Consider the following 23850-nt stretch of genomic DNA (forward strand, 5'->3'; position numbering starts at 1 on the left):
CTTGGAGTGCAGATGGCAGTAACTCCTGTGGACAGAGAATGTTCTAGCTGGCTTTGGGAATTGAGAAAAGTCTTAGTGGGCAATCTAACCAAACAATATATTATAGCAAAAAATTAAAAGTAAAAAAAAAAATGTTCACAAAATAATGTTGGTCAGAGAGCGAAGAAACAGATCTTCCACAACAAATGAACTGTACCAAAAATACTATGTAGAAGAAATCTTTCCAATACAATGTCACAGTAGCAGGAGATATAAAATTTCTGTCAGTTGACAGTGCACCAACAAAGTGCCATCCAACAGAGCTGTTCCAGATGGTGAATGGTCCAGTAAAGTTCTACCCATGCAGAGACTGTGTAATCTTTTGCTCACTGTGATCTATTTGCCAGCTATATTGCAGATACAGTGAATCATATTTGCTTTTTCTTGGAAGCCATATTTTACAGTAAAGAGTAAGCGTTCCAGATACAGCAAAAGCTCAATCTGTACATTTTAACAGATTGAATCAGGATATCCAATATGTTGGGACATATGAGTGACCAGCTAAAAACTGGATCTACAACTATTCTCACTGGTGAAAATAATCTGAAAGAAATTTAGCTTTTTGCTAAGTAGGATAATCAACACTTTGGTGAAGAAGTGTAGGATGCTACAATCTCTGCATGTTTGAGGCCCGGTTTCCAATATTTGCAATCTTTCCTTTTTAGACCAAATGGTCAAACTGATTGTGAATTTGCAGATTCCAGAGCACCAAGATATCATTGGTTCTCTGAAACCTTCTGGCCTTGACACAACGCAGAGATTATAATTGGAGTTTTGATTGAAAACCTCTACTTAGATAAAAGGTAAAGGTAGTCCCCTGTGCAATCACCGAGTCATTACCGACCCATGGGGTGACATCATATCACGATGTTACCTTGGCAGACGTTTTACAGGGTGCTTTCCCATTGCCTTCCCCAGTCATCTGCGTACTAATTTTACCAACCGCAGAAGGATGGAAGGCTGAGTCAACCTTGAGCCAGTTACCTGAACCCAGCTTCTGTTGGGGCTGAACTCAGGTCGTGAGCAGAACTTGGACTGCAGTACTGCAGTTTACAACTCTACACCACTGGGCTTTTTTTAAAGGTAAAGGTAATCCGCTGTGCAAGCATCAGGTCATTACCGACTTCTGGGGTGATGTTACATCAGGACGTTTTCTTGCCAGGCTTTTACAGAGTGGTTTGCCATTGCCTTCCCCAGTCATCTGAATGGATAGGGAGTACTGAATATTAATAACATTAAATTTTCTGCAGCCATGTGGAAATGCTGATAGACGTGGGTTCTGATAAACTGGAGGCTGCTTTTAAAGACAAGAGTAATTCTATTCTATTTTCCGCTCACTAGCGTTCTCCAAACCTGTCCCACTCTATTAATAGCCTGTTAAACAGGACTGAATGGATGAGGAGGAACAGCAGGTTTAAATGCTGTGGCCCCTTCACTGACTGACCTCCAGGCCATCTGCGTGAAGCTTGCATGTTGGGGAAGGGCCCACGCATATGCTCCCGCTCCATGATTAATTATGCCACCTTCCAAATGTTGTTGATAACATGGGGGAGCATATGTGAGGACACTTCTTCTGTGCCTGTCTGCTACAACATTCATGAGAACTGATGATCACAATGAGGCTCATAACTATCCTCCATCGTTATGGAGAAGGGTCATTATATAGGTCTATTGCCTTCAGGAGTGATGGTGGGGTCAAAGGCTAGTTAGTCTTTCAGTCCCACCACACTGCCACAAAAGGACGTGCAAAGATAAGGGACTCTGGAGTCTCAATTATTCAAGACTATAAAAATCTAAAGCTTATTATTTCTGGGAGTTCTTTTGATAGGCAAGGAAAATCGCATTTTCCCTAAAAAGAAAGATTTCCCTCAGCTTAATTCTGCCTTTTGTTTTCTTGTATTGTAACAAAGTGTTACGCGATGACTTTGAAGCCAGAAGTTTATGTAGCAGGGACAAATCTTCATGCACTGCCATATTATTGATTTACTTTCTCAGACTAAACTCCCAGGGCTTTCTTCTAAGGACAAAGTCTCCTTGGTAATCTTCCATCGTATTGATGAAACCTAATACATGCTCAAGTAACTGCCAAGTAACCTGCTGACAGGTTGTTGCATAAAATGCCACATTTTCTCTCTCAAATATCCACTGCTGATTTTCCAAACATTTTTGTTCATTCTTTTACAAAAATGGTTAACTCAGCTATGAAATAACAATCTTATTTTCTTCTAGAAGGTCCAGATGGTGATTAAATCAGAATTGCCCATGTGTTACACAAAGTTTAAAGCCCAGCTCCTATATCCAAGCAATCAAGTAAATAGTCACTTATACAATAGCCACATGAAGGCTGTTCCATGTGGCAAACTGATTCTGTGAGCAGCCCCAAATGTGATCCTAGCTATTTTCACTGCATTATCACAAACCCACAGTCATTTTATTGGCATAATCTCAAACCCCTCATACGTGAAATTTTGGGCTGGCACAATGCAAATTGTCACAATTGTATGCGGAGGCATTTGTGTCACCTGAATGGCTTACTATGTGAATTAATCTATATACGGTTGCACTTTAACCAGAAACCAAAATGAGTACTTTAACTCAACCCAAGATATGCCTTAAATTAATGTTCTGGTCTGAAACTTTGACAAACTTCAGAAGTTAAGCTTAAGCAGCTACGAAACAGCCTAATATAAATTAAAAGGAACCATTTATCTCACAAAAACCATGTATCATTCAGACTTGACTAGTGGGTTATTTTTCTTTTTCTTAAGGTATCTTTCAAAGTACACTTCGTTGCTCTCCCTCCCCCCTCCAATGAATTTACAAGTACACATAAATCAGGGCAATGATTAATACAGCTGGAAAACTGCCGTTGCAAAAGAATCACAGTTATTATCAGAAATCCACAAGCCACTAGGTTTGCCAGCCTCCAAGTAGGGCCTCCCGCTTTTACAACTGATCTCCAGTTGACTGAGATCAGCTTCCCTGGAGAAAATGGCTGCTTTGAAGGGTGGACTCTATGGCATTGTACCATGCTGAGGCCCCTCCCCTCCCCAAACCCCGCCCTCTCCTGGATCCATCCCCAAAGTCTCCAACCTAAACCTGGCAAGGAAACCCTATTTTCCAACCCAGCCCTCACAACCCTGCAAGCCACCAATTCTGAAGCAGCACTGCAGACCTTAAAAGGATAATTCCACAATAATTTGTTTCCCAGTTCATAGTCTCAATCAACTGAGATATCACTACAATAACAAAAAACTTATAAAATTCTTCCGAAAAATGAACATGAATACAATCAAGTGTATTTAAAAAAGCAATTTCAGTGACTTAAGTATAACTTTAGATTAATGAATCATAAATTATTTAAAATATAATTACTCCAGTGCTGAACTCTTTGCAATATATCACTACCAGTTTCTCTAAAGTTGCCATCAGTTTGTAAAACAGTGCTTCAGTTCTCACAAAATGACCAGAAGGAGATATTCAGCATCAACATATACATTTTTAATATACTTGTGTCATGATCCTGGGCCTAGTGAAGCCTGCAGGCCTCAGAAAAGCCTGCCTAGGAGTTACTGGGGAAAGCCTACATTTCCCAGGATCCCTTCTGTACTTCTGATTGGGTGGCAAGGTTTTGGAAGGAAACTAGCCCAGAGAGGGATGGGACCTGGGAAGAGAGCATAAAAAAGGCCAAGCCCAGACAGGATGTGTTTTTTCCTGAAGAGGCTGCAAGCAGAGAGGTTCTCTGTCTGAATGGTTGCAGATAGAGAAGGAAAGCTCTGTGAAGCAGACAGCAGGAAAAGTTCCCTCACCCAAGGGAAGTGTGGCAAGTTTGGTATTAAGAGTAGAGACTGTATAGCTAAATGAGTCAGGGCTTTTGTTTATCTGCATCAATGTTTACTGTTTCATATTCACTTTAGCACTAAATTTTGTCGCCCACTTCTTGTTTTAGAGCACTAATAATAAATTTATTTTTATTGTTATACTGCCTGGGTTATGTCACCTTGGTCACAGTTAAGAGGTATTTATTAATAAGGAAGACAAGTGGTTGGGTGCTCTGGGCCCTCCATACAGACCCTTACCAGAGTGGTGGTAGAAGGCCCTGCTTGTAAGCAATCCTATATTTTAGAGTTATTCTTGCATAAACCCCACTGAAATCAGCTGGGGTCATGTTGCAAATGATTGTATTACTAGTATCTCTCTAAACTTGAAATGCATATAATTTATGGGAACAATAGAAACTTCTTACCTGATAGGGCTGAAAGGCACTATCTTCAGTTACAAAATCCAGCTGTTTGTCCAGAAGGAATTCAACTGCAGTGATAGAACTGTATACACTTTTTCCAACTAAAGGTTTGAACGTCTAAGGACAAAAACAAAACAACAATATAAAACTGGAATTTCTAAAAACCTAAACATACCATGTTTATTATTTTTGTTCAATTCTTTTTACAAAACTAATGGTTTGCTATGTTATTGTGTGAGTATAAACATTTGCCATAGAAAATTTCCCATCGCCGTATTTTTGTCTGGGTTTTTAAATTTTTATAGATACTTTTTTCCCCTAAATTAACCAATCACAAGTGAAATTCCAGTCAAACTGGGCAGTTTCAAAACTGTAGCTAACTTTTTCCTGATGCAGTGTTTACGAAGACATATTGGGGTTGGATCCACCCATCTGTCAGCGAAAGATGTTCACGGTCACAAATCTTTCCTATATTATTCTCACTCCAGCAGTCCTCCTGGATCCATCCACAAGCCCAAGTTTAGTCCCAAGTGCCATGGCACCATTGTTCCCTCTAAGCTGAGTAGGCGTGAGCTAGCTCACAGATTTTTAGCCTCTAGCTCATACATTTTTGTCTTAGCTCAGGAAAAATGGCCCCAAAGCACACTAACTTATGCAGTAGCTGACAATTTTAATGCCAGTAGCTCACAACGTAGAATTTTTGCTCACAAGTCTCTGCAGCTTAGAGGAAACAATACATGGCACCCACATGGATTAATAGCCATGCAGGCCAGATAGCTGTACCTGGCAGGTGGAAAGGGACAAAATCTTCCTCCTCTTCTAGCACTGCAGCTTCACCAATGACAGAAGAAGAAGACTGCAGATTTATACCCTGCCCTTCTCTCTGAATCAGAGACGCAGAGCAGTTTACAATCTCCTATATCTTCTCCCACCCTCCATCCCCACAACAGACACCCTGTGAGATGGGTGGGGCTGAGAGGGCTCTCATAGCAGCTGCCCTTTCAAGGACAACTCTTGCAAGAGCTATGGCTGACCAAAGGCCATTCCAGCAGCTGCAAGTGAAGGAGTGGGGAATCAAACCCGGTTCTCCCAAATAAGAGTCCACACACTTAACCACTACACCAAAGAGGGTATTTCTATCTCCTTCTTTACTACAGCCACTTCACCCACAACCCTGAGACAAAATCTTCCTGTGATTATATTGAGTGCCAGAGGAGGGAGTGACACACAGGAACAATGCACTATCCTTCCATCTGCAGACTGCTGGACCAATTAAATCTCTGCTCCACACACAAACATACACACACACAAATGCATATTTTTGTACTAAATCAGATGATCCCAGTAGATTTAGGACATTGGAAACATTTTCAGTTCTGATTTTTTGAAATGGGTGCTTTATTGGAAGTTCTCCGCAATCTGTTTGTTTTTTAATAAATTTTATTTTATTAAATCTAATCCAATACAAAGGGAGCCTAGGGAGAATAAATAATAAAAATATAAATCTAACACACAAGAATTCAACTTAGACCACTGAATGCATATAACAAAAAATTTACAAAACCAGTACATAATATGTAAGGCATTGAGAAATAGCTTATAATTCATTCTATTAGGCAAAAAAGAAATTTTTCCCAAAGAATTCCAAAACTAGGGCCCAAAGCAAATAATAATCTATAGCCAAATCAGTATCATTATCGAAGAAAGGGTTATCCATTGTCTTTGTCATTACATACTGGTCTCATAAACTTATATTACATTTCAATTGTGGGGGTATTTGGGGGTTTCCAATTTTTAGCAATCGTCATGTGAGCTATCGCCAACATTGTCGAAATTAAAGATTTCTGATCTTTACTCGCCAGCTTATCAGGCCAGATATCAAGTAAAAGAAGTTTAAAATCTACTGGAATTGTAAAATCGAATATAAGTTTTATTTGCTCTACCTGTTTATTCCAAAAATTTGACACTGTTGGACATTCCCACAACATATGACACGGAGAGCCTTTAGTTTTACAATTCCTCCAACAATCTGGACTTGAGACCCTAGAGATTTTACTCATCATGACAGGCTTTAAAAACCAAAGTGAATACATTTTTAAAAACTGGAGTTGGATACCAATGCTTTTAGCCTTAATGGAAGGGGAGTTCCAAATCATTTTCCAAGCACTTTCATCTAGCCTTTGAGGTAGCATTAAATTCCAGTGTTTAATGTAAGAGGGTGGATTTGAGTGAAGAGAGTCAATTAAATAATATATTTTAGAAAAGCAAACCTTTCTTGCCATTGTCCTCCTCTTTAAGAAAAACCTCAAATAGTGTCAATTCATATCTAATAGTTTCTTTCCTCTGAAGAGAGTGGACCATATTCTGAACCTGAAGGTATTGACACCAATTGATATCAGCTCCTAATTTCTCTTCTGCTTGTTCCTTAGTAATAATATTATTTCCTTGAATCCACTTCCCAATTCTATCCAACCCTCAATCCCCCATGGATGGCTGAAGTCAGCCTTAATGAATTGTGGGAACCAATCTTGGTTGGAAAAGCTACTTACCAGGGAAATACCCAGCGCAATCCACTTCCTTAGCTTATCCCATATTCTTAATGAATTTTCCAGGAAAGGATTTGCTGGTATAGAATGTCATCTCTTCTGACATTTATAGCAAAAAGTTCCTCTCAAAGAGAAGGGGAAAACATACTCTTGTTTGATACTGACCCAAGCGTCTACAGGATTTGTCCTAATCATTTTAACTGTTTGGGCAAGATTAGCCACATAATAGTAGATTCTTCAATTGGGTATTTGACCCCCCCCCCCTTCTTGATGGGTCTACACAGTGTTGAAAATTTTATCCTAGGTCTAGCATTATTCAAAATAAATCGATTTAAGATTTGTTGCCATTTATTCAAAGTTTTTTCTGATATTTCTATTGGAATAGCCCGGAATAAATATAAAAATTTAGAAAGAATAACACATTTGATACTCATGATTCTTTCAAGCCAAGAAAGGATGATTCTGTTCCATTTAACTAATAATGCTTGGACTTCCTTTAGCAACTCATCATAGTTGAATTTCATTAAAGCCCTAATTTTTTGGGGATATTTATCCCTAAGCATGACCGCTTCTTATCCACTTATGAATAAGGGACTAGATTTCTTAGCCTTGCTTCAGTATCAACTGACAGATTGAATGGATGCAAAATTGTTTTTTCCAGGTTGATTTTTAACCAAGACACAAGACTAAGTTGTTGTAAGATCTGATTGATAGTCTGTAATGACTTTATTGGGGAAGTGGTATATAATACAACTTAATCAGCAAAGAGCGCTATTGTATGGGTTTTAGAACCTATTGAGGCACCCTTGATATCTTGATTTTTTTTTATACATTCTGCCAGGGGTTCCACTGAGAGAGCAAAAATTACTGGCAAAAGCGGACACCCTTGGCGTGTACCTCTTTTAAGTAGACAGGACTGAGAGTAACAATCATTAACTCTCATTTGAGCAGAGGGATTTGAGTAATCAGTTTGAACAGTACATTTCTCAGGAAAATGCTGCAATTTGTTTTTCCTTAAAACCTTCATTACTGTTGACCCTGCAGTATGATAGGGATATTGTAGCATACCTTAATTTGGAAAATATATATATTAAATCTGAATATTGTGCTTATCCTGCCCACACATTTAAGCATTCTCCTTTACATAATCATTTCCCTTCCCACAGCTTGCACTTCTATCATCTCCTCTACTCAGACATCTGCTACCGCAATGTGGTTTCTTTTGTACCACAAACAGATAAATCTGATAACTTTCAAATTTTCAGTACACATAAACTGAAGAAAGGAACCTGTGATAAGGAAATCAGACATCACCTTGTTGAAGAACTGACAACAGGGTTGTCCCATGATAAATCCCTTAATTCTCATCCACCCACTATGGATTGGGTAGACAAAGAAAATGGGGACACAATAAAGAAGATGGTGATTTCTAAATGACAAAATAGGAATTGGGTTTGTGGAGACTCTGGGTCCAAGTTTGTGTGATGATGGAAGCAATTAACACACATTTTAACTAGCAGGGATAATTAAACTGATTCCTCTGTAACATGGCTACATTCTGATTGTGTTTTAGAATCAGGGTTGCCAACCTCTGAGTGACGCCTGGAGTGCTGCTGGAACTAAAAATGATCTCCAGCCAACAGAAATCAGTTCCCCTGGAGAAGACTGCAGCTTTGGAGGATGGACTCTACAGCATTATACCCCACTAAGTTCCTTCTCCTCTACAAACCCCATGCATCCTAGACTGTCTTCAAATCTCCAGGAATTTCCCAATCCAGTGCTGAAAACTCCATTTACAACCTTTATCAATGCCTATGAATTGGAATTCTAACAGTGGGAAGGTGCATTCAGATATCACAACTATCTGTAATTAAATTGAGATTTGCTGGAAGAGACACAACCACCACTCGCCCTGCCAGTGCACTTCCTTTACTCCTCTCTTTTTCCCCTCTCTTAGACTGTGATTAAGGCATACTGGCTTGAGCAGTCTTGAAAAAAATTCCAGTTCCTCTTATGTCCAAATGCAGGTGGCTGGGTGAATTGGATGGCTTGCTTGCCACAAATGAGGATTCTAACCCTTCAATTTAACTTTAATTTAGAATTCCAGTTTACAAAAGGCAAATTTGCAAGAGACAAATTTCCAGTTAATCCAACCACCTTCAGTTTGTCTTTTATGGGGAGCAGGAGTTTGTTTCAAGGCTTTTCAAACTTGGAAGCCTTGATTGTACTCTGCACACAAAGGGAGGGGAAGAGAAAGGTCAGGGGAAGCCAGGGGAGTGCACAGCAGGCACAACAAATAAACTGCATTTGTGGTCACTACAGCAAATCTCAGGTTAATTACAGCTTGTCATGTTGTCTTAGTGCAGCCAGCCAGAATCTGACTCAATACAATTTCCCAAGATGAAGCATGGTGATGGCAGAGGCTTGGCTATGGAATTAGAGCCACATTTGTTGGATGGAATCCAAACCAACTGATTTGGACCAGTGCCTTGCTGGAATTAACTTCTACAAGCAGGTAGTGCTATCCCAAGTAACAGGAGACACTGTTGCTGCTGTACAGGGTGAGCAAGCAAAGGGTGGAAAGAAGAGCCTCATTCTCTTTTTTCCTGCCTAAGTGGAACAGGGGGAAAAAATCCATGGCTGCCTTTTTCCCCTACTGATATCAAACAGTACAAGTAGATGTGGAAATGATTGGTGTTTATAAATTTGAAGAACCTCTTTTCAAGAAAGAAGGGGGAATAGCCAAATGGTAGAGAAAAGTGAAAAGCATAAGCCTGAAAGAAGATCGAAACCAAGCTAGGTTTCGCTCCCTCAGTTTACTTCCAAGTTTATCCTCAGTCCTTTGTATTACCCAAACAGCACCAGCGCTAGAGAGCCTGTGAAAGGCTGCTCCCCCAGACGAGACGCCTCCACCACCCCTCGCCTCTTTGGCACTAAATAAATAGCTTAGGAAGGCAATGTAGTCACATACAGAAACACTACAACAGGCTGCATATGTTTTTACAATATTAGAATATCCTTAAATGCAGAAATGTCCTTAAGGTTGGGGTTTTTTTTGCAGGGTGAGTTTAAAGATGGTGATAGGGTGTACCCAGCATAAAGGAAATATTATCACCAGATTTATTCAGCCCAACCATACAGCCAGTCCTGTCATGTTGTAAGTGTTTTAAGACTCATTTTCTCATTTTACTCATATCAATGTGGTTCTCCACAGACCAGTAATTTAGTAGCTACTAATCTGGTTTCCCTAAATCCCTTAACTGGCAACCTCCTGCAGTCTGTTATGGTATAAATATTCTAGCAACAAAGGACGGCTCCAGGTAGTTTTTTTAAATCTTAATTTGTAAAAATGAATAATTAGCATGCTAGGTGTGCCTATTTTTGTATTCTACAAGCAGTAATAAAATGACTTATTTAAATACAAGAACACACATAATCAGAACAGTATTGATTTAAGGAAGGAGAACAAGTCTCAAGTTTGGCAGGCTACTTATCAAAAAGACAGAACTAGCAGTGTACACAGTAGGTAAAATGCTTCTTAGCCTAGCTGATTTTTCCTCCTCTTGTACTACAACAATCCACACTCAGCTGCAGAGACATAGTGTGGTTTTCAAAGATAAACAGTAATAATGTTGAAGTGTTACCCTGGAAACCCTACAAGGACACAAAAATCTGAAGGCTGAAAGCAAAATTAACTATTTGTACCCTGTTTGCAAAGCAATCCTGCTCTCAATAGATTGTGCTATAAAGTAGTATCACCTCATGCAAATAAAGTAAGCAAAAACAAACAACACTTTACAACATTCAATAGTAGGCTGTTCCTAGCTGTTCCAAAGATTTCCATTCCAATTTACCTGCACACATACTTAATTACTTTCATAAAACTGACCTAGGTAGGCAAAAAGGGAAGTTCAAAAGGCTCATTTTACAAAATGTTGTTTAATTCTAGCACATTTGTTGTACAAAGGAGTCACTAAAAAACCTCTGCCTGCTGTGCATTCACCCCCCCCCCCCAAAAAAAGTGCCCATCCTTTGAATGAACCTGAAAATTCACAACATTAAAATTTGTAGACAGCCAAAACTAGTTCTGTTTCAAAATAATCTCAGGACATAGTTCAATAAACAAGACTGCAGTTAGTCTGCTACACTGTATAAACAAAATTTGTATGACTATTTTATCTTACTTAGGTACACACAGAACTCAACAGCCTGAAGCTGACTTCATTTTGAAAGTATTTGCCTTATATGGTGTACATGCTTTATTCATAATACCCTTTTGCCTGGAATAACTTGGAAATCTTGTTAAAGCACTTTGTTAATGGAAAGCTCATGTGCTGGTTAAAGAACAACTAGAGATCTGCAGCCAATGATCTAGCTGGTTAATTCAAGTGAGCATGCAAAATTCAAATCACCTACAGCACTCATCTTCTCTGGACTCCTCTTCCAGTGAACTGGGATCTATCTACACAGCCTCTAAAGGTCCTCTACTTGCGCACTCCCTTTCTGCAAAACAGCAGTTACTCATTTTCACAGAGCCTGTCTAAAGTTTTCTGCTTAGGTGAACTAACCTTCTATAACCCTCAAAAAGCTGCACTATTTTTCAATATTCTAGAATCTTTCCCTGTAGTAAAAATAAGTGTCAGCAGACATGCTATGACATCAGATATACATCACAGGGGCAGGGGGCTGGTGGTTCAGGTAACTGATATTTTAGTCAATGTATATATAAATTCTAGAGCTTAATGTTGACAGTAATTTCTGGTTTCTCATGAATACAAAAAAGAAAATATAATCTTTCTAGAGACATTATAAGTACTTATTAGTTACCTGTTAAGATTTTAAAAGATATTTCAAATAAATGAAATCACATATGGTACAAATAGAATCAAGATCATACAGCAATTATTAACTTATGTGTACTGTAATTTTCTTGGGGTGTTTGATGGGAATGAAAACGCAAAAATTTAAAATTCAGATAAGATAAAACTGGATGGATTCAATCAATGAAGTCCTCAAACTAACTATGGAAGTGGAAACAGAAAGTATTCACTACTGGATCCAGCCCATTCAGTTCTTTTGAATAATATAAAAAGATGACACACGCAAATCAGAAAATAAATCAAGATGGGTAGCCATGTTGCTCACAAAAGCTCATACCCTGCCACAAATTTTCTTAGTCTTTAAGGTGCTACTGGACTTTTGCTCTTTTCTACTGGGAATCAGAAGAGTTTCTTACACAAGTTATTTCTAACCTGAACAACACATTCTTTGAAAAACATGACCTCCTTCACCTTTCCTTCCCTCCATAGGTCAAAGGGTTCTTAGAGCAATGTTAAACAACTGGTAGAACTGGCTAAAGTAAAAATTACAGTGATGGGATGTTTAGACGTAATTAGCAAAATGATTGTGCCAAACCTCGCTCTCTATTGTCCTATATTTTTGGTACATTTTCAGAATCTGCCCTTAACTAAGAATGAATCACAGAATGACAAGATAGTTACACGATGACAACTTTAAACTCTACAGAGACAAATGCGTGCAAAGTTTTGAATCTCAAATCAAATATAAAAACAAAAAAATATACTGCACCATGCTTCAAAAGTATTTTGATCAAAGTGTATAAATGCACTTATGACATACTTAAGCATCAATTTATGCAGCAGCAGCACCTCAGCAAACAAATCTTTCCCAGTTTAAAAATACAATATTGTTGAGCATATCTAAAATTTAAAATTAACTGTTTTAACCACCATAATTCACTGTTCACTTATACTGTGTGCTGCACTAAATGCAACAGCCTCCCGTCAATATAGAACAAGTTACTGCATGTTATCTTCCTTTATATTGAAACAAAAGCCTCCATATGTTTACATTCCTCTTGCTTTTCATAGCCCTGAAAATTCCAAAAATGATTCCATTAATACATAGGCTCCTACACAAAGGGCTGCACATCTATAATTCTGCAAAATATTTCCACATTCTGATGTAAAACTAACTGCAGACATAAGTTTTGGCTACAAACTATTTTTTATATTATGCAAAATTCCAAACTAAAAATAGGGATGCAATTTAAATGCAACATTCTGTGTAAAAAACAAGAAACTTTACTGCATCCAAATCATGCAAGCTAAAATAAACTGCCAGCACAGCCAAAATATCTACATTACAATTATGGCCTTCTTTTTATATTAAGCCAAGCTCAGAACAACTGTGTCTTGTTTGGGTCTCCATGTAGCACTAAATTCCATTCACATGAGAAAAAATGGACTAAATGATCCTTCCCTGAAAGGCATTTTTAAAATAAATCAGACACAGTTCTGAATGGAGACTTCAGCTGCTCAGTCTCTCATTTCCCCTTCCAGAGAAAGAGAGAGAGAGAGAGAAAGAGAGAGAGAACACACACCATTTCGATTTCCTGTCTGCAACAGGAAATATATATACTTTATTGCAGGAGACATCCTATTGTTCTAAACTATACACCCTATAGTTTCATAAACATTCTGAAACCCTTTAATTATGTGATATATTTTGTAAGGCTTGGAAGTATTTTGATGTTTAACAATGGATTTTATTAATTTTTCCTTTATTCAAAATGGCTAGAACCCAAATTGAGGCTCTTTTAAGAACTTCAGAAAAATCATTAGGACAGAAATTATATCCTTTTCAAATACCAAAACCAACAGAAACATAACAGCTACAAGATTTAAAAAATCAGGGAAGAGTTAACTTGAACCAACAAGGAGTAAGGGCTGGCTTAATTTTACTGCATTCTACTTTATATGTTTAAACCTTGCCATCTTGATTACCAAACTATCCAACAGCATTATATTAATGAAGAATTTAGAAATACACACAAACACTTAAAAACCACGATACAAACCTCATTTTGCTTCTAAATGCCTTTCAATCATGTTTTAATTTTCAGGAGACATTTTAGTAGGTCATGTAATAAACTTCGAGCTCTCCCACAATACAGGATTTTTCAAAAACTCTCTTATAGTTTCTATCAGTACCATTCAAATCTAACTACATTTCCACAGACAAAAGATATGTACAAAGAAAGCGTCCAGACTGCAACCTAACAATAAAACAAATGACAGCCTCCCCCACCCCTTCATCCCAGGCTCTGCAGCGCAGATTACAACTCTCTTTGTCAGCAGCAGTGCGTGTTACGAACTAAGAAACCCTGCAACTGAAGCACTTACAGCGTTCCCAGATCTGGGTCATGATAATTTCTGCCAAGGTCGCTTACATAACAAAGCAGTCTTCAAGCATACAAAGGAGCCATCAGCTAACAATCCATAGGACAGAAAATATCGGGAATGATACTTTTCATCTGCATACACACTGGTTTACAGCAGAGCAGACAGAAAAACGAGAACCTAGCCCTCTGCTTACGACATGTTGAAAGAAGGGAAGAGGCGGTGCTCTGTGAACTGTAACTAATCCCCCGTCACAGGTGGTGATGGAGTCACTTCCAGCACGAGTCACATTACTGATTACTCATTTGGCTGGGACGGCCAGAGTGTATAGGTCATAATTTTAACTACAGACAAAGCCAGACTGCAGGAGAGACTGACAGCTCAAGTTTAATGCCTACAGAAAAACGCAGCTATCAAGTTCCCACTTTCCTCAGTTACTCACAGCCAATTGTAGGCATACCTACTCAGAAACAAGTTCCATTGATTTCAATTAGTCTTACTGCCAGGTAAAAGTACACAGGATTTCAGCACCAGAGAAAGAACACAGTCATGCAATGCAACAGTTTACAGTTCAGAATTGTCCTTGGAAGAAAAATGGAATAAATCCAAATGGATTTGGCAACGAAGATTTCCTATCGAGGTATCACTTTCTAAAACAAAAGATCATTGACCTCTTCAGGTGTCATCATGAAGAGCAGTGTACTTTGGGAATAACCTATCTGGATTTTAAACCACATTGCAGCTAATTGGGGCTCTGAGATCCTTGGAGAGAAAGAAGGATAGAAACAGTTGTCCATGAGTCCTATTCAAACTGCAACAGGAAATAAACCATTTTTGTATTGTTTAATATAGCTTAGCACAAACCAGCGAACACCAAGGATGACAAACTAAATTATTAAACTGAGGGATCAAGTCTTAAATGACACAACCAACTTTAACATTCTTTCTGAAATATAGCAGTAAATGCATGCTCATATTGGGGGAGGAGTGATATAAAAGAGGAAACAGACTTGACAAATACAGAACATGGTTGCACTTACCTGTAACTAATGTTCTTCAAGTGTCTTCTGTGCAGGCACACATAAGACTGCCTCAGGGCAGGCCTGCTGCTGCAAAATTTTCTACAAACTTCCAGAATCTTACAGCTGAGTGCTCCCCCTCCCCTCAGCAAATCAGAGATACAGGCTCTGTTCCCACCCAAATGGTCACATGATGAGAGGCAGGGAAAGAAATCTTCCCTTGGTCTCCTTCCACCATTGTGGTGATTATGAATACTGAGTAAAGCCTACAGCATGAAGGAGGGAGGGATGTGTGCCTAAACAAAAGACACTCAATGAGCATCAGTTACAGCTAAGTGAAATCATATTTTCATTTTTGTATCTTCTGTGCAGTCAGTCCCACACGGGAGAATAGCAAGCTCACTTGCCACAGAGGTGAGTATGGGACAGTTCATGCAAGTGATTGTAACAACGCTTTCCCAACCACTGCCTCTCTCCTAGAATCTATGACAATGGAATACTGTTTGATAAACGTCAGTGATGAGGACCGAGTTGCAGCTCTGCAGATCTCCCTGACGTCTGGTTGCATCAAAAAGCTGCTATGAGGCTTGAGCTCTTGTTGAGTGTGCCTTTAGGAAAAACAGGCATTCCAACCTTGCTCTCGTTAGAGCATCTTAATCCCAGTTGTCATCCATCTAGACAGGGTGTAAGTATTCAAAAAAACCTCTGCCAAGGGACTTTGGTCTGATTTTCCATTCTCTGGCCCAGCTGTAAAGCACTGCCACTTTCCTTCATAGGATTTTCAGGTAGAGTTTTTGCAGGCAGAAAGCAAAACCCCCAGTACTCAGAGTATTGATTTATGGAGAAATTAACGTGTTGAGTTGTAGTATATTTACATTGTAGTGACAGAGAGGCTCCAGAAAAAGAAGGTCTTGTGCTGGGGGCAGATGTATTCTCCTGCCCTTAGAAAGAGTAAAAAATGTTGGGAACCGACCCTTGGCACTTACCGTGAGGGGTCCTTCTCCTAGGAGGCGGAGGACATCTTGGGTGCTCCCAGAGCAGTGAGTTATTTAGAGTGGGGTCGCCCTACTCAGGTAGAACATGTTGAATGATACGTCTACCAAAGGCCGCATTCGCCGATGCGTAAGAATTCAGTTTGTAGTGTCGCACGAAAGTGGAGATAGAGGACCACGTAGCCGCCTTGCACACCTCCTCGACAGAGGCGTTCCTGTTGAAAGCTGCGTTGGTTGCTGCACTTCTGGTCGAGGTGCCACCACCTGTGACGTTATTGCCACCAGGAAGATCGTCTTCATGCACATCATCTTTAGGGGCACAGATATGAGTGGCTCGAAGGGCGGACCTGTCAGGGCTGACAGCACCGGGTTCAGTCTCCAAGTCGGAAAACGATGAGATTGTGGTCGAGAACTCAAGGAAGCCCCTCTAAGGAACCGTCGGATGTGCGCGTGAGACGACAGGCTTATGCCCTCCACCTGTTGAAGTACTGAGGACAGTGCTGCGATCTGCTGCCTGAGGGTAGCTGGTCTCAGGCCTGACTGCAGACCATCCTGAAGAAACTGAAGGACCTTAGGAACAGTAGGACGTAATGGGTCCACCTTCTTCCTCCGGCACCACCTGTGGAAGGCCTTCCAAGACGTGTTATAGATCCGCGTGGTGGATTCCTTTCTAGATGCAAGTATGGTGCTAGCCACCTCGCTAGTATACCCTAGATCTAACAAGGATCTCCTCTCAACCTCCAAGCGGTCAGCCCCAGCCATTCTGGACGAGGGTGCCACACAGGCCCCTGCAGTAGCATGTCCAGCCAGGTTGGTAGATGGAGTGGTTCCTCCATGGACATCTGTTGGATTGAAGAAAACCAGGGACGTCGAGGCCACCAGGGTGCAACCAAGATGGCCTCGGCCCCCAGTGTCCTGATCTTTCTGAGTAATCTCGGGATGACTGGAATTGGAGGGAAGGCATACAGAAGGTCTTGTGGCCACGGGGATGTTAGTGCGTCTGTGGCCTCCGCCTGACTGTGGAAGTACCTTGTGAAGAATCGGGGAAGTTGGTGGTTTTGATGAGATGCGAATAGGTCCAGTGCTGGAGATCCAAAATGCTCCACTATCTTCAGGAACAGAGACTTGTTGAGAGACCACTCTCCCGCCTGGATGTGCTCCCGGCTGAGCCAGTCTGCCTTGACGTTGCATGTCCCCTTGATATGTTCCGCTCTTATTGACTTCAGGTGGCACTCCGCCCATCTGAACAGCTTCCCGGCCTCCCTGTGGAGGGAGCTGGACCTGGACCCCCCTTGATTGTTTAGGTAGGCTTTCGCTGCTATGTTGTCCATTCGTATCAGGACATGCTGTCCTGATACTTGGCCTGGAAGTGAAGCAAGGCTAGTCGGATTGCTCGAAGCTCCAAGAGGTTCATTGGGAGGTTCGACTCTTTGGTAGTCCACCGACCCTGTGTGGGAGTCTCATTGAGGGTTGCCCCCAAACCCAAGAGGCTGGCATCCGAAAACAGCTGCAACTCTCCCTCTGCACAGAAGATTTTTCCCTGACGTAAGTTGCTGGCCTTGGTCCACCACATAAGGCTCTCCTTTACCCCCACGGGCAACGTCAGTGACATGGAGCGTCTCTCCATGATCTGTAGCTGATAGGGACGTAGGAACATCTGCAACTGCCTGGTGTGATGGCGGCCCCACTGTAAAGCTTCGAGGTTTGAAATTAGAAGGCCCATGAGTTTTGCCAGTGTCTGGAGCGTCGATGATGGCTCTTGAATTACCTGTCGTAGAAGCGACACGGTCTTCAAGATTTTGGCTTCTGGAAGGAAGATGGATCTCAGGTTCATGTCGATTATCATGCCCAGGTGCTCCAGTCTCTGAGTCGGCCACAGGTGGCTCTTGACCGGATTGATTATGAAGCCGTGCTGCTGGAGGCAGTTGATGGTACTCTGGACGTCCTGCTCTGCATTCCTCCTCGACGAAGATCTTAGCAACAGGTCGTCGAGATACGGGTGAACGTGTATACCTCTCTGCCTGAGATGAGCGATCAGATTCACCAATACCTTGGTGAACACCCGTGGAGCCGTTGCAAGACCGAAAGGCAGGGCTCTGAACTGGTAGTGACGTCCGTTCACGCAGAAACGTAGGAATTTGCGATGGGCGGGTAGAATCGGGATATGAAGATAGGCCTCTGTTAGATCCAGTGAAGCCATGTAGTCCATGTGATTCAGGGCCTCTGTTATTGACTTGATGGACTCCATCCTGAAGTGGCGTAGCTTGATATTCCTGTTCAGAAATTTCAAGTCCAGGATTGCCCTCCAGTCCCCGTTCCTTTTGGGAACTGTGAAAAAGATAGAATAAACTCCTAGATATTTCTGCTTCGTAGGGACTTGTTCTATTGCAGCAATATCTAGAAGATGGCGTATAGCCTTGAGGGTGACCTCCCTCCGCCCTGGGTTCGAGCGAAGGGGGGAGATGAAGCGATCTGGAGGGGTGTGCCTGAACTGAGATACAATTTCTAGAGTCCAAGATTCCGCCTGCGACTCCGCCCAGGCCTGATGGAAGTGTAGCAGGCGGCCCCCTACTGGGATGTGCTCCCAGTCATGCCTTATTAGGCTTGGGGCCCCTCTCAAACTTGTCCGATCTCTCGGGCTGGTTTCTCTGGAATCTGGGGTTGGAGAAGCCTTTACGGAAATTTTGCTTGGGTTGACTCCAGGCTGCTTTTCTAAACTCTTGCTTGGGCTTGGGGGCGCTGGAGGAGGTCCGAAAGGAATTAGGCCCAAACCCTCGTCTGTCTGGACGTCTGAGGAACTTGGGCATGGCCTTCTTCTTGTCCCGTGTCTCCACTAGGACCTTTTCCAGGGCGTCTCCGAACAGCTTCTCTCCTTGGAAAGGGTAGCCTGAAACGATCGACTTTGAATGTATGTCAGCCGGCCAGGCCCTAAGCCATAGGCCCCTTCTTGCCACAGTGTTGGACGCCATCGCTCTAGCAGAGAAGGAAAGGGCATCCAGGGAAGCATCTGCTGAGAGTTCGGCCGCCCGCAGGAGTCTGCTGGTGCCCTCCAGGATCCTTTTATCTGCGTCTGGTAAAAGTTGTGTTACGACGCCTTATCCACACTATAGCTGCCCTAGAGACTATAGAGTTAGTGGCAGCAGCCTTGATGGCAAAGGCCGTGGCCTCGTGGCTCCTCTTCAGGGCCAGGTCAATTTTTCTGTCCCAGCTGTCCCGGACGGACCCTTGGCCATCCTCTGCTAGCAACCCATGGGACTGTAAAGCTGCCACCGGTGCATCCACCAGGGGCACCTGCAGCATATCATTGGCAAAGGTGGGCAGCTCATACAACTTCTTAATGGAGTTGGGAACCTGTCTGTTGGCGCTTGGTTTGGCCCACTCTGCTTTCAGCTGGCGTTCGAAAAATTCTGGGAAGGGGAAAGTCCTGTCAGAAGATCGGTACCTTGGAAAAAACTCTGAGTTCCCCTTGGATTTATTCTTGGGATTGGTCAGGGAATTGGGAGCCTCCTGTTCCTCAGGAGCCACCTGGAGGTCCAGAGTAGCCAGTACCTTGGACAGGAGAGGCTGGAACTCTTCCGTCCTGAAGAAACGTGAGGAGGGTTCTGGCACAGACGTAGCCTCTATCTCCTCATCCGATAGGAATTCACCCCCCTCCTATTCGCCCTCTTCTGACTCCTCCGACTGATCCCCATACTGAGATCTCTCACCTTCCAGGGGATCACTGACTAAGTAACCCTTGGTGGCCCTAGAGTAGTGGTCTTGGACCCTGGGCCTCTTAGGTGATGGTGATCTGGAGGAGGGACATAGGCTAGAGGGTCTTGATCTCTTATGGGTGGCTGCTTCCACTGCAGCACCCATGGTCTGTCCTATTGACTCTAAAACTTCAACAAATAAGGAGGGTCCCATTATGGGTACGTTACCAAAGCCCGCCTGGGGCTGGTTGGTCCGTGCAGCTTCCTGGTGCGGTTGGGCTTCGTGGGGATCGAAGTCTCCCGCCTGGAGGGTGGCATCTGCTGGTCCCCATCTCTGGAGGCTGCCCAGCTGCTGGTCGCCGTCCTTACGCGCCTTCCTGCGCTTTTCGAAATGGCCGTCGGGGCCAGGTTGGCGTTCTGAGGAGGAAGCCTCCTCCCGCTGCCGACGACGACCAGCGCCGCCTGCGCTCGTTCTCCGCTCTTCTGCCCCTACAGGGCACGTTGCCGGCAGCCGTGGCAAGCCCCACGGTCATGCCGGCTCCGGAAGGCAGCCTTTCGGCCCCACGCAGTGCGCTGGGGGCCGAGTCGTCCATTAGGAAGGCATCCCTCGCTCTGCGTGCCATCAGCTGATCTTTGCGCCACGGCTTGAAAAACACAGCCCGGGCCGCCGGCGCGCTGCTCCTCTCCGTTGTGGGGGGAAAAGGCAAAGGAGGAAGGAAGGTTTATAGGAGGGATTGGAGAGGCAAGGAGGATGAGAAAGGACAGATACAGGTAAAAGAGAACAAAAGGGGAGGAAGAAATCTTACTTGGCTAAAGGAAAAAACAAACAAAAAGGATAGGAACCTATCCTAGCATATGCTCTCCCTGTCGAGGCAGGAAAGGAACTGAGGGGTGGTTCCCACAGCCACAGGAAGAGGAAGAATCTTTTGAATCCTGCCTCCCTGATTGGATGGTGGGAAACACCCAAGATGTCCTCCGCCTCCTAGGGAGAACATGTTCTTCTAGGCCAGAAAGGGGCAATGAGAATCACCATGGTGCTAGCTGTTATTAGTTTTAGCACTATGGAGTGGAAAAGGTGGAAAACATAATAAATCCATGAGATCATGCTAATTAGAATACATCCCCCAGGGAGCAGTTGTCCCTGGTTGCTCCAAGCAGTAAGTGTGACATTTTATGTTCTTTGTCAAGGCAAAAAGGTCAATGTGAGGGCAACCCCCAAGTTTGGAAAACTGGGAGTAAATATTTTGTGTCCAAGGATCACTTTTGTGTTGAAAATGGGTCCCCTTCAGCTGATCTGCAATCACATTGTTTTGCCTTGCCATGTGTATGATTCTGTTTCAAACTGCCCAGCCCCCAAAGAAGGGATCCCTCTGCATAACTTTAAAGGATCTGTTTAGATAGTACTTTGTTGCTATGTTGTCTGTGAGCAGCAGAAGGGTCTTTCTCTTGGTGACAACTGAAAGAGAAGCAAGGGCATATCTGACAGCTCTGAGTTCTAAAACACTAATATGGAGTCTGGATTCAGCTGGACTCCAATGACGATTAATGTATACTGAACTACATTGGGCTCCCCACCTGTTTAGAAAAGCATCTGTGAATAAGTGGAAATCTAGGGAGGGCCATGCTAAGGGTACACCTTCTATGAAGTTGGAATCTAAGGACTACCAAGACAAGGATCTAACAACCCCTCTGGGAATAGAGAGGTTTCTCCATTGCAAGTTGGTCCTTATTTTAAAGTTTCTGAGAAAGCGATTTTGCAGAGGACACATATGAATCCTTGCATGTCAAATAATAGCTGTAGTAGAAGCTATCGAGCCTAAACACTTTTGAATATGGACAGCTTTGGAATTTTGAGGGAGAAAACCTCAATACTCATTTTTATATTGATCTGGCTCTATTCCCTGGGAAATATGCTCTGTGCAAGATCAGACTCTCACTTCAATGAAGTCAATTTCATCAGTAGGAACTAGAATGGATTTGGCGAAATTTATGAGGATCTCTAGCCAATCTAGGGTGCATATTGTTAAGGATATCTTGTCTGTCAATTGTGACTTTTCTGAACCAATAAGCATCCAGTTATCCAGGTACAGATAAATTGTGCAGCCTCTCAAGTACAAGTGCGCAACAATCACTGAGAAGCATTTTGTGAAGATCACTGGAGCTATGACCAAACCAAATGTCAATACTGCATACTGATAAGATTGGCCCCCAAACCTAAACCTCAAGAATTCCCTGCAGTCTTTGTGAATAGCAATAAAGTATGCATCTTTTAAATCTAAGACTGCAAATCAACATCCCTTGTCAATAAAGGAAAAGATGTCTTCTAATGTCAGCAATACAAAACTTGCAAATATTTAACTGTTTGTTAAGAACCCCAAGGTCTAAAATAGGTATTTTACCATCTCTCTTTTTCTCTATTAAAAAGTGGTTAGAGTAAAAATCGATCTGCTTGTCTGCAGGGGGAATGACTTGGACAGGTGCTATTCAAGGTGCTATTCAAGGAGATGTAGAATTTCTTGCTGCAGCAGCAAATCAGACAGTGATGCTCTAAGATTAAAGGTGATCCTATAAGAAGTGGCTTTGAATTCCAGAAAATATCCAAAAATCATTATGATCAAAACCTAAACAGCTTGTGTGATTGAACTCTAACAGTGTGAAAACTGGGTACACCTATCTGTAAGCTTATCAGTAAATAATGGTAAATTATCTAGTCATTGTGACCGCCCTTGGATGAGGGGTTCCAAGGAGACTGACCCTGGTGGCCTCTGTCTTGAGTCTGGCTTAGCCCATACCTTTTTTGTGATTTCTAATTTGGGGCTGGGTCAGACAAATACAGAATATTCATAATTGGGTTTTCCACCTTGACTCTGGTGGAGTGTACTCAATCTACAGTGTCTTAAACCATTCTAATAAGCTGTTCATAATATAGTTTGAAATCTTCTATAGACAACACAGGTGAAGGGTCCCCTATAGTATCATCAGGAGATGGGATGGATGTGCATTTGCAGCCATTTTCTGAATCTTGCTCTGGATGCGTCTTTGGGTCTGCATAGGAGCATATGGTGTCCTTGGCTGGTCTGTGAACTGTCAGACAATCTTAACCTTGGTGCAGGTTGAGTAAGTCAGGTGGGTGGCTACCAATAAGCAAAGGAGGATGGATCCCATTGGTTCCATGGAGACTTGAACCATGGAGGGAATTGCCCACAGTGTGATTGAGAGTTCCACTCAGACATCTGCAAAGTGTTGGTGTCAGAGAGTGAGACTGGCTCATGCCTCAAAGTCTTCTGACCCAAAATGATCAATTCAATGATGCCTTTGTTGGAAGTCTGACAATCCTTCAAGTCATGGAAGGGAAAATAGTATGTGGCTTTTGGAAGCGAGATGGGCTGTCTTCTGAGAACTGGTGTTGCCATGGTCTGTTGGGACTTCAATGTCAAATGGAGCATCATCTCCACAATGGGTGATCTCAAGGTGGAATGATCATGAGAGATGGCTTGTCCATCTAGGGTCAATGGCATGGATCAGTGGTTAGTTGGGTGACTTTGTGGTGGTGACATCAGTGGAGTTTGTCTTCAACATCAGGGGGTGTGCACTGTTAGCGTTGAGCCAAGTCTTGAGTTGGTACAATGGAGTCATGCAATTGATTAAGTCCTGTGCTTCAACTTCTTTGCTTTTTTTATTGGTGGCTCAGATGTAACCCTCGGTACTAGTATCACTTGCTCAGTAGCCAGCTGGGACTTTATGACTGGCACAGAGACCACTCTAGGAGTCCTGGCTCTCTTCTGAGGGGAATCCAATTTTTTAACCCCACCCCCCCAAAAAAGTGCTCCCACAAAGCAGCCTTGAGACGAAGAGCACGTTATTTTTGTGCTTTTGGAGTGAAGAGGCTACAGTCCTTACACAAGGCTGTATTGTGCCCTTCCTCCAATCACATGAAACTCTGGTTGTGGTCATCATTTTATGCCATTTTAATGCCACAATTGAGGCATTTCATAAAAAGTGCCATAGTAAATTGTTTGAAAATAATCTGAAGTCCAAATGCATATGATTTCCTCACAGAATTTTCCTGAGGGAACTGGACAAAGCTGTAGTAAGTCTTTTCTCCACAGTTGCAGAA

The 23850-nt window shown here is 42.3% G+C and overlaps 1 protein-coding gene across 2 annotated transcripts in view; it reads right to left on the minus strand.

The window, feature by feature from the left end:
• Window positions 1–23850, minus strand: part of JMJD1C (jumonji domain containing 1C) — a 214462-nt gene that overhangs the window by 82907 nt on the left and 107705 nt on the right. Inside the window, exons 1-2 of one of the 2 annotated variants that reach the window (XM_060241114.1) lie at window positions 14034–14229; window positions 4286–4399 (exon numbers count right to left, since the gene is read on the minus strand). Coding sequence is in view for 1 of the 2 variants with exons in the window: in XM_060241113.1 (XP_060097096.1) it covers window positions 4286–4399 (114 nt within the window). In the remaining variant the exon portion in view is untranslated. Of the gene's footprint in view, window positions 1–4285; window positions 4400–14033; window positions 14230–23850 lie in introns of those variants that run through there. The other variant, XM_060241113.1, reaches the window with a different exon arrangement.

This window comes from Heteronotia binoei, chromosome 6 (genome assembly GCF_032191835.1).
Source record: "Heteronotia binoei isolate CCM8104 ecotype False Entrance Well chromosome 6, APGP_CSIRO_Hbin_v1, whole genome shotgun sequence".
NCBI lineage: Eukaryota > Metazoa > Chordata > Lepidosauria > Squamata > Gekkonidae > Heteronotia > Heteronotia binoei.